Here is an 11,382-nt window from a genome sequence, read left to right as displayed (position 1 = left end):
GAGAAGGGCACAGTAGCCATGGGCCCCAGGTCACGGTAGCAGAGCCAGTCCAATTGTCAGCTGGACGGCACGTAATTCACAAGCAAGTTCTAGAGACCAGCAGGGCAGCACCAGCAGCTCCCACTGAAGTCGGGGGGAAAGGCATCTCGGGATCTCCCCGCCGTGCACAGAATTACAAGCCTACTTCATTGGGGCAGGGGGAGTTGCTGCCTGTCCAGCAGGAGGTTTTTGCACTAAATTACATCCCAGTTAAATCCATCAGGGGCGCGGAGACTGGGAATCAAGAGACCTGAGTTCTACTCCCTAGCACTTCAGTGGGGTGTACGTTCTAGTCCCACAGCGCGCGGATCGTGGCCCACGGCCCCCATCGCGCCAGGCTCGGTACAACACGCCCAGCAACAGGGCCACCAAGCGATGCCTTGTGCAGCTCCCCAGCGTCGGTCAAAAGGCACACGGGGAGTGGCGAGTGGACAGGCGAGTGTCTGAAATCACTGTGTCCCTCCTGGCTGATGGGCACGCCCAGCGCTCCGCTCCACCCCGTCTCACTCCACTGACGCCAATGGAGCTCCGGGGGGCAATGGAGCAATCTCGGCAGAGCCCTGCCCCCACAGAGAGTGACCTGCCTGCCTGCGTGTGTGCCCAGCCCATCACAGGGACAAGGAGACTAGCACGCTACCCCTGAGATCGCCACAACCCCCAAGCCAGGACAGCCAGCCTGCCAGGACTGTGGCTGGCATCGTGGCAATGGCCCCAGCACCAGAAACATACCCATGCCCTGTCCTTTATCTCAGCTGGGCATGGAGCCTGAGATCGCACCCAGCCCCCGAGACGGCCGGCCAGTTGGGGCAGACGAAGGCGTCCTGGCTTTCATAGGGGCCACGCGGAAGCTAGGGCTTTCCCTGCCCCCTCTGCCCTGCGGAGCCTCTGCCTCCCCTGGGGTCGCTGCTGCCTCCCAGGAACAGCACAGTCCGTATCGTCAAGCAGCTCGGGAGAAAAGACAAAAGTTACCCTGCACCAGGACTTAAACTTCAACAACTTGGCCTTTCCCTGCGCCTGCCTTTCCCACAACCCAAAATACACCACAACCGTGCCGTGTTCATTATGGATGAGTCAGTTGACAACTGGCCACTGTTAAATTTAAACCATCTTTAAATAACAAGGAGTAAAAAAAAATAAAAAAAGCGAGGATTTTTTTTTCCTAAGATTACAACCAAAACACTCAGAATAGATTCGGCGGCAGCAGACTTGGCCGGTGCACACGCATGGAGCTGCATTTGCATCGAGAGAGCGGCACGGATTTACGCTAGCTGATGAGCTGCCCCTTCGCATTACACGGAGGAGAGCGTGACTGGCCAGGATTCTTAGCAAACACCTGGGCTCCAGTTCTGGGCTCACATGAAGGGAGAGATTCAATAGGATCCGTTTACTCCCTTCCGTGCAATTGGCTTGGCCAGGCGTTTCCGCACACCCAACAGTGCATAGCGCAGGCTCGTGGGCGGTCGGTGATGTAGGCAAGGGAAGACGTTGACTTCCCCAAAGTGCCTATGCTCCCTGAACCCTTGGGAGGGCTGGGACTGTGGCGTAGCAGCTGGGCTCCCCAGCCACATGGGAGGGCTAGGGCCGCAGCAGCCCAGTCCTCCGGCTGGCCAGGAAGGATCAGGCTTCAGGGTTGGGGTTGGCCAGGGCATAGCTCCACAGGGGGAGGTTGCTGAAGGGGCGGAGGGGGTGAGGCTTGCCACCCATGCTAGGGCTTCAAAATTAGACTTGCCCTTCTGGGGTGGGGTTGGTTCAACCCATCCATTCATGCCTTCCGCGTGGAATCTCCCAAGTCACCCGCTTTCATGGGGCTCTGGAAGAGGCCTGCGGGGCCTTGCCCGAGTCAAGGGGCCACAACCCTGGCAGCGGCAGACTGTCCGGATCCCAGCCCTCCATCCCCACACAGCAAGCTGGGGCCCTGATCCTGCAAACACTTAGGCACCAAAATGAGCGGGCCTGCCCCGTGGGTGAAATCACCCCATGCAGAGGACCCGTGTGAGGTTCACAGGGGCTTAACACGCCGGCTCTCTGCCGGGGGCAGATTTCAGGCATTTGCATAAAATTACTCGCACCCGTCAGTGTTTGCAAGATTAGGACGTGACTCTTAGGGCGAGAGCCACAGGGAGATCTGAGCCCACATTTCTGTGTCCCCCTGTTTGGGGGAGGGGCACTGTGTCCTGTCGCATCCCACGTTTCAGAGGACTCTATCCCATGCACCAGATCCGAATATTACACAGCTGTCCCTCCCATCCCAAACCTCCCAGCAGGTAGAGGGGGGCCTGCCTTATGCGGCAGCCCTGAGAGCGATGGGGTTAGGGCTGAGTGCGGTTTTTTCCCCCCAGCGCACACAAGCCCCCGGAAAACAAGTGCTTAAAATGGAAATGCTGAGCCAGCCCTTCGTGTCGCTGTGAATGCAGCAAAGCTGTGATCAGAAAAACAAAGCAGCCCCTTGACGGAGCTTCCGAAGGGCAAACGGTCAGACAGGCTCAAGTTTGCATGTGGCTTGTGCTGGGTCCTTCCTATCGCACTCATGTCTCCTTTCGCTTTCCCGGGGAGATCAGCTGTTCCTTCCTGACTCAGGGAAGCAGCTGGCTCACGAGGGCGACTTTTCTGACGTCCCTCTCCTCCTCTGGCACCAAGTCTCGGAACAAGCCACCTGCAGCATTTAAAAAGAGACACGGTAATTCATGCAGGGAGGGTCAATGGAATCAGATTAGCAACTCTCCTTCCCAGCCGCAAGTTTCCAACGCATGGAGTTAGTCATCAATCCCACCAGTAAAGTGACTTGTACAACAGTCACAGCATCAGGCAGCAGGAATTGTGTGTCACGTCTTACTAACTTCATCTGCGGATTCAGCGTTGGTAATATAAACCCGGTTTTACCTTGTCCAGGACTTTTCTAACAAAACCACCTCTTAGTCTCCCTCTCCTCTGCACTGCCCCCTGGCTGGAGGGAAGAGGCAAAAATGCCTCCGGATGGGGATGGAAAAAAGCTGCATTCAAGCAGCCACTGGGCCCGATCCTGTAAGCCCTGCTCACATGTGTAAGCACGCAAAAAACTCCCATTAGAATCAAGCCTTACACTGCCTTCCTCACATGAGCACGCCCATTCCCTGCTGTGGAACGCCTCCTCGTGTGAGTAAAGGGTAAGGATGGGTTTTTTTAACCTCATCTCGCTGCGCTGAAGTTAACAGAAAAACTCCCACGAACTGTAGCAGGCGCAGGATCAGACCCATTGTATATCCAGGCCTGATCCAAAGCCCACTAAAGTTGTATAAATGGGTTTATTCCCGTAAGTCCTAGGTAGCTGGTCCTAGGAAGATGTGGACCTGGAATCCATTTTGAACCCAGTGTTTTGTCCATGGTAGGGGACTATGCCAAACAAAAGTCTGAGGGAAAGTCTAAAGAAACCCGTAGTCTTCAGCTGGCCTTTGAAACTGCCTGGCCCACCCCTGGAGGATACTTGAAGACTTCAGAAGGGCTGGAGACCCAAGTCAGAGTAAAAGATTTTGATTCTGATTTGAAGCTTTTGCCTGAAATAAGAATAGCTGTTTAGGGTAAGAATTTGCATATAACAGGTTTTGGAGGATTAGAACTAGCTCTGCATTTTCTATTTGTTTTAAATTTAGTAACTTACTTCGCTGTGTCTGTTTCCACTTGCAACCACTTAAATCCTACTTTTTGTACTTAATAAAAACACTTTTGTCTATTATCAGGCCCAGTGTAAATAATTGTTGCCCCGAGGGAAGCACCAGTGCGCATCTCTCTCTTTCATTGATAAAGAGGGCTGACCAGATGAGTTGTCTGTGCACCACTTTCACAAAGAGAAAGACTTATGGGGGGGTTGATCCCCTGGGTGATGTGCCCTAGTACTGCATCCTCCCAGCACTGAAGTGTGGGGGTGGTAACCCCAAATCTGTGCCTTGTATGGAGGAGACCAGAGGATCTGGCCCAGCAGGACAGGGTGGTGGGGAGCTTAGAGAGCAAGAAGGAAGGCATCAGTGGCATGACACTGAGGAACATAGAACCTCCCTGGTGAAAGGGGAATTCAGCTTTAATATCTGTGCCATGTAGGGGCTGTGACAGCTCTCAGCCATGAGGGGTGGCGACAGGGTGAGCCAGAGGAGCACTCGAGCACTGGTGGAGGGGGACCGTGTCTGTACAGGACATGGGGGGCAGTGCATGGAGTACAGCTAAGGGGGAACCCGTGCTCCCTGCAGCACTACACTCCCATTACTAGCTATGGCCCTCAAGGCGTCCTTGGAGAGGCACAACAGCAGCCCCACTTGTGCTCAGCCCAAGCAACGAGCTGCATTTTGCACAAGTGCACCAGGATGCTAGAGCCGCCATGAGGCTCTCCTGCCAGTCCCCACTGCATATACACTCGGGCTACATCTACACTGGCATGATTTTCCGAAAATGCTTTTAACGGAAAAGTTTTCCGTTAAAAGCATTTTCGGAAAAGCGCATCTAGATTGGCAGGACGCTTTTCCGGAAAAGCGCTTTTTGCGGAAAAGCGTCCATGGCCAATCTAGACGCGCTTTTCTGCTAAAAAGCCCTGATCGCCATTTTCACGATCGGGGCTTTTGTGTGGAAAACACTACTGTGTTGTCTACACTGGCCCTTTCAGGCAAAAGTCTTTCGGAAAAAGACTTTTGCCCGAACGGAAGCAGCATAGTTTTTCCGGAAAAGCACTGATGATTTTACATTAGATCGTCAGTGCTTTTCCGGAAATTCAAGCGGCCAGTGTAGACAGCTGGCAAGTTTTCCCGGAAAACCACATGATTTTCTGGAAAAACCTTGCCAGTGTAGACACAGCCTCGGAGTAGCTAGAATTTGGCCCATAGGGTGTTACCAGTAACACAGGGAAAGCTGGAACAAGGTGTCATCGAGAGCCTCTCTCTCCCTTCACTTAGGGCACATCTGCACAGTAGCGCATAGTCCGCATCTACACTACAAGCAGTTATTTTGACAGAACGTCGAAATAACGTCCAGCCGAAGGACTCCTTACTCCAACTCCTGTAACCCTCATTGTACGAGGGGTAAGGGAAGTGGAAGGAAGAGTGTTCTTCCTCAGACGTCCTGCTGCGCAGACAGCACCAAAAGCCGAATTAAGCTATTTCGAATTCAGCTACGCAATTGACGTTGTTCAATTTGCGTAGCTTATTTCGGCTTTCTCCCTGCAGCGCAGAGGTGCCTTTCGAGTGGTTTGCGCTGCTCTTGCCAACCGTCCTTCACAGAACTGACTCCTCATTGGCCATGGGCTCACGGGGTGGAGAATCAGAGCCCCCAATTTGTAACAACCTAATGTCCCTTTCATAAAAGCAGCACCGAGCTCAGCCACGGAGCACACGGCTATGTGTGCAAGGAAGCGGGGAGATGAGCGATTCGGGGGATCGTGTGAGGTCTTACACTCTCCCCTCTCTAGCGGGACTCTCCGCACAGCAAGGGCTGTAAATTGGGCAACTTTCTCCATTGCCCTCCCTTTTGACCAAAACAGTGGGGAGGGGGTTTAATGCTTTACCCTGACAACCCACGCTGGTGTCAAATGAGTACCCAAGGAGGAGGGCCAGGCAGACTTGGGCTCCGTGGGGCTACACTTACAGCAGCCCACGGCTACTCCCCATCCTCTACAGCTTGCAACAGCATTGCACAGTCCTGCTGGCAAGTTGCAAGCTGCAACCTGTAGCATCTCTGATTGGATGAGTAAACCAAGAGGCTCCATTGAAACCAGAGGGGTGGAGCTGAGGCATGTTCTGTTCAGTGACACTAATTGCGCTGTAAGTGCTTCCCATCTCCGCTGTAAGTGAGGTGTCATGTTATCTAGATCAAGGGCTCATGCAGCAACCCCAGCACAGCAACATCTGCCACCTACACAATTACTCACTGGGACGATACGTAACCCAACCCGGGCGCCACAGGAGGAGCACAGTGCTCTCAGCCGGCTCAGAGACTGCATGGAGACTGCGCTGACCTCACTCGTTAGGACGGCAACCAGGATACGCTGTGAATCTCCAGCACCTCTCTTCTGAGCATCTGGAAGGTGATTTGAAAAATGGTGGAATTAGGCTGTCAGATAAGTCGCTTTATTCCCAGTTTTTTCACCTGGGGAAACTGAGGCAGCGGCCCAGTTTTTCCAGAGTTCTAAAATCCCGTTTAGGCTCCATGATAAAATGGCTAGATTTCCCATAGAGCTCAGCATAGTAGAAGCTGAGCTCTTTGGAGAATCTGGCCTCAATTTTGGATGCTGAGAACTTGAAAGTCTGGCCCTTAGCATTTCAGAGCATGACTTGCCCAACGCTGGCAGCTGAATGGGCAGTAGACCTCAGGAGCCAGAAGCTCTGTTCCCCATGCTAATCTCTAGACCAGTGGTCTCCAACCTTTTTAAGCACACGATCACTTTTTGAATTTGTCAGCCCAGGATCTACCTCAAACCCAAATACCCCTGCCCCACCCCTTCGCCAAGGCCCCACTCTGTGAAGATGGGGTCCAGGAGAGGGGGACAGAGCAACATCAGCACCCCCCTGCCTCTGTCTCTCCCACCTCGCACAACAAGCTGGAGGCTCGCCGGGGGCAGCTCTGAGCAGGAGCAGCAGGGCAGTGGGGGCAGGGGCAGCTGAAGTGCTGGACTTGACAGCCTCCCAGCCAAATCAGTCAGGATCCCCTGTCAGAGGCACCAAGATCTACCAGTAGATGCTGCTCTACGGGTTGGTGAGCAGTGCTCTAGACTCTGCTTCCTTTCCCATTTCTTAACTCAGAAGATATCATCAGCCACTATACAAAATACTGCTGGTCCTGCATCCGGAAACCTGGAGCTCTTTGGAGATAACCAACAGCACAAGCCCTGCCTGCTTTGACCCCTTCCTGCATGACCCTGTGACGGCGCGTCGGGTTTTTCCCATCTCCTGCACCCCTGTAATGGCATGAACAGACTCCACCAGCCAGTAGAACAGAGGGAGTTTATTGCTTCTCCAGGATACAGCACAGCACGGATGTAATCTGGTTCCAGGTCAGGCCCAGGATGCCTCAGCCCCCCCCTTGAGATGGGGGAGACTGGGCCCCTAAATTCCAACCCCTTTCCCTTGGCTGTCTCCTCCATGCTCCCAGACAGAAACTAAAACTCTCTTCCAGCCCTGCCCCCAGCCAGGGCTCCACTCCCCTTCTTCCCATTGTTCCGCTCCCTGGGGGATAACTCGTCAGACAGGTTTGGAGCCCCCTTTGCGTAATGACTCATCCCCTGCCCTGCTGGGCCGTGCTGCAGCCAGCATCCAGTGGAGGTCACCCACAGCCCACTGCCCAGCATAGCAACCAGCAAGGTACCCCCACTACGTCAGAGACCCCGATCCTCACAGACACGCACAGCACTCACGGGTAAACCAGCCCCACTGTGGTGTCAGGCATCCAGCTGAGAGACGTTTTTAAACAGGTCAGCGCAGAGACAGGCCCCTACTGGCCTTTGGGGCTGCTGCCTATGAATCCCCAGGGCTCTGACTCTGGGCCGGAGATACTGTGATGTGCAGGATACGTTAACTGTGAGTCCTGCCCACGCAGGCTCCACAATTCTATCTGCTGGAGCAGGAGAGACCCAGACACACCTGCAAAACCAAATTCCTGCATCACGGCCAACATCTCTAGTGGGCAAAACATCTGGACAGTAAGTAGAGCCTGGCAGAACATCTGGGCTACGTCTAGACTGGCATGATTTTCCACAAATGCTTTTAACGGAAAAGTTTTCTGTTAAAAGCATTTGCTGAAAACAGCATCTAGATTGGCACGGACGCTTTTCCATAAAAGCACTTTTTGTGGAAAAGCGTCCGTGCCAATCTAGACGCGGTTTTGCGCAAGAAAGTCCCGCTCGCCATTTTCACCATCGGGGCTTTTTGCACAAAACAGTTTTTAGCGTCTACACTGGCCCTCTTGCGCAAAAACATTTCCAGAAAAGGGCTTTTGCCCGAACGGGAATGTCAAAGCATTTGTGCAAGAAGCACTGATTTCGGACAGTAGAACGTCAGGGCTTTTGCGCAAAATCAAGCGGCCAGTGTAGACAGCTGGCAAGTTTCTGTGCAAAAGCGACTGCTTTTGCGGAAAGCTTTCCAGTCTAGACGCAGCCCTGGAGAGTGACCAGGGTCTGGGTTCACTCCCCCAGCAGGTAGCAGAGCACAGGAAAGTGAGTGAGACCCGCTCCCGAGAATTTGAGGCTCGATTAGCTAGTTAGCTCTTCGCTGCCATCTGAAGAGGGGAAAAGCCAACAGAAGAAGTGATCACCCACTGAGGTTGCAAGTGCACAGGAAATTAAAGCCCCCGCACAGAGATGATGCCTGGGGGTGCAAACTGGCAGGCCACTGTGGGCAGATCTAGGAGCAGCAAAGTCCAGCAGAGAAGCCGTATAACTGGCCCTGCCAACATCCTGTAGACACAGTCAGGCTCTGACACCCTGCGGGGGAGGCAGGGCTTAAGGTGTTTCTAAGACATCACAATAACCTACAAGTGTTGGTGGGAACATGCACAAAAAGACAGAATGGTAGAATTAGTCCAAACCAAAAGGCCGACTGATTCAGGGACTATCCTCAGATCACAGCCGGTAACCAAGAACAACATGAGACTGAAAAAACAAACAATGAACTAAATTGGTGAGTTGTTAATTAGGTCTAATTGGTGGGCCAAATAAGGGGAGGAGGAGCCTGTTCCTCCCATCACCCCTTTTGGGTTCCTTAACACTCAGATTTGGGGAGGAATGCATGGACAAACGGACAGGGGCTGCTGCTCTACTGCCTGCCCAGAGGAAGTGAAAGGAACACGCTTCCCATCATGGCCACCACCCCACTCCCTTCTGGGGCCCTGTAACAGGGTCCACCCACTTGTGAGCACCCCTCTGTGGCCAAGGGGGGCCACATCAGCTCTTTGCCTGGCCGTCGGGTACTTTCATTGCTCCCAGGGTCATTTCCCCTGGATGCTGCCCTGTCTGGTTATCTTCAAGGCTCTGAGGCTAGGATCTGACCAACCCTGTACACAGTGCTATCAGTTCTTGTATTAAACTGATGGCCAGTCTTCGGTCACTGGACCTGGGCCTTACCTGGGTCTAAGTTCAGCTCACACTCAGAGCTGTCCATAGTGCTGCTGGTTTCCCAGTCAGTATATAGACCCCGACTTTCCACTTCCACTTCCACTTCCACTTCCACTTCCACTTCCACTTCCACTTCCACTTCCACTTCCACTTCCACTTCCACTTCCACTTCCACTTCCACTTCCCCCCAGGGTCAAGCTCCTGTGAGGAACTGCCAGGCCCTAGCCCAGCAGTTTCTTTTATAGTGGTCTGCTGGGCCCTGATTGGCTGCCACAGAGACAGCCACTCTATCCTGCCTGGAGGACCTCTCTTCTGCTCCTCTTGCTGGGATGGGGTGTGGCAAGGCTCCTGGTCTCCTGTAGGGGGCGTTGGGGCTTAGTCTACCCCATCACAGGCCCTAAGGAGAGAGATCCTGACCAGACTAGAGGAAGGGAACAAAATGACATTGCCACCTCCAGCCAATCCCAAACATCACCAGGGATGTGAGACTTTGCCACCTCCCCCATGTGCATGTCCTGGCTTTCCCTTCTCTATCCTCCTGCTCTCCTTTTGCTTTCTGTCTAATAGGCGCCTGGATTGGCTGGCCTCGTATAGATATATTTCTCAACACTGCTGCAAGTCCGTGACTGGAAAGAAGCAGGTAGATGCAGTGACCCAAACAGCCCGATGCTGGTACAATTTGCCAGGTCTTGGAGTGGCTGACAAGACCACGTGCCGGGCCTGTTTTTCAGCAGTGAGGTTAAAACATGAAAGGCAACCTCGGAGACACAAGCTACAGTTTCTAGCTTAGCTGTTTGTCTCTCTCCTCCTGGTCTGTGCGTGTGTGTTTGTCTGGCTTTGCCCACTAAAAACCGAGATCCATCGTCAACAGCGGGGTAACAGTGCTTCAGCCATTTCAAGCAGTGTGGCTGACCCCAGAGGACAGATTTGATGCCATCTAAGAGACTGTCAGACAAGGGTGGGGGAAGGGTTTCCTAGTTTCCTAGAAACTCACTGCAGCGAAAGGGAAATTGTTCAAAAGAAAGGCTTATTTCATGCTTTACATTTCCAAGCCTTTCGGTACTTTCCCATCGGTTCGGGAACTTTTATACAAGGGCTGTTAGGGGTGCGTTTGCCTTGGGCCGAGGCAGGCTCAGGTCTTTGCGTACCAACCCCTGAGCCTGGTTTAAACCTGGTTAATGCTGGACAAAGACAGAGCCGCATGGGTCACGTGAACACCTTTGGCTCTTTGGGCCCATGTATTCCATCAAATTTTAGTACAAAGAGGCAGGGAGGGGCTGAATTAACTTTCTTCCCCCGCCCCTCAGAGCCGGGTCAGGCAGCCCAGGCTGGACAATGGGAGGGACAAGCAGGCCTCGAGACAGACTTCTGACTTAGGGGGAGGCAGAGCCAGCACATCAGGCCTGAGGAGCAGCACGTAGCCCCCCCAAAGTGAGGGGAGCCCTTAGGGAACATCCACACTGCACGGAAATCCCCCCAGCACCTCCCAGGTGAACAGACTTGGGCTCCGACTGCGGGGCTAAAGCGTACGATGTGCAGACATGCTCAGGCTCTGGTGCCCGGCCTGTCCGGCGGGGCTGAGAGCCCAAACCCGAGTGCCTGCCTGGCAAGTCCACGCCCGGCGGCCAGCGCCCCACAAACTGGAGCAGATGGCCCCGGGCTTGGAGCTTTGGTGCTGCACGTGTTTTATTGCACTGGAGAGGCAGCCTCGAGGCCTAGCCGCCCTGCTCTCCCCCAGCTCTTGGATTTGGGCCTGCCCACCACAGGCGTGATCTCTCTGGGACTCAGAGAAGCAGGCGCTCCTGATCCCCTTGGGACCAGAGGCGTGGCCACAGCCCCGCTCACAGGCACTCAGCTGCACCTTGAGCCGAGAAGTCTGGGGGAGTGAAAGGCCACGGGCCAGCGTCAATTCCTCTCACCCGCTCGTTTCCGGAGGCCGGCTCCTCGATCTCTCCCAGGCTCGGTCTCCTCTCCCTGCTGCATCAAAAACACAGGGAAACGGTCTGGCGTGCCCTCCGCAATCATCTCTCTCCTTTGCTGACCAAGGCTTCCAGCTGAGCCTTCGACACAACCACTTCCCCCTCGGCCTGCAGGACGCGTGGGCCGGAGCAAGGGGCAACACCTGACGCAGACCCTCCGGACAGCCGCCTCTCCCACGTCCATCGCCGCTGCCGCGGGGCCAGGTGGCTTCCTGACGGAGGGCGCGGAGCCTGGAGAAAGCAAAGGCACCGCTCCCATTGCTGAGCCACGCCAAGGCCGAGAGACTGCAGGGACCCCATGTG

The 11,382-nt window shown here is 54.3% G+C and overlaps 1 protein-coding gene across 1 annotated transcript; it reads right to left on the bottom strand.

Annotated features, from left to right (window-relative positions):
- Nucleotides 1–1,496: 1,496 nt before the first annotated feature.
- On the bottom strand, nucleotides 1,497–11,125 carry LOC149521696 (uncharacterized). The gene is made up of 4 exons (XM_089773278.1): nucleotides 11,020–11,125; nucleotides 9,110–9,280; nucleotides 5,924–6,072; nucleotides 1,497–2,692 (listed from the first exon to the last, which is right to left on the bottom strand). The coding sequence occupies exons 1-4, from the start codon at nucleotides 11,123–11,125 to the stop codon at nucleotides 2,630–2,632; spliced, it is 489 nt and encodes a 162-aa protein (XP_089629404.1). The 3' UTR covers nucleotides 1,497–2,629.
- Between the last annotated feature and the right edge of the window lie 257 nt (nucleotides 11,126–11,382).

This window comes from Pelodiscus sinensis, chromosome 25, assembly GCF_052426305.1.
Source record: "Pelodiscus sinensis isolate ZL-2025 chromosome 25, ASM5242630v1, whole genome shotgun sequence".
Taxonomy (NCBI): Eukaryota; Metazoa; Chordata; order Testudines; family Trionychidae; genus Pelodiscus; species Pelodiscus sinensis.
Note: the sequence above shows the minus strand (reverse complement) of the source record. Positions and strands in the feature narration are given on the sequence as shown.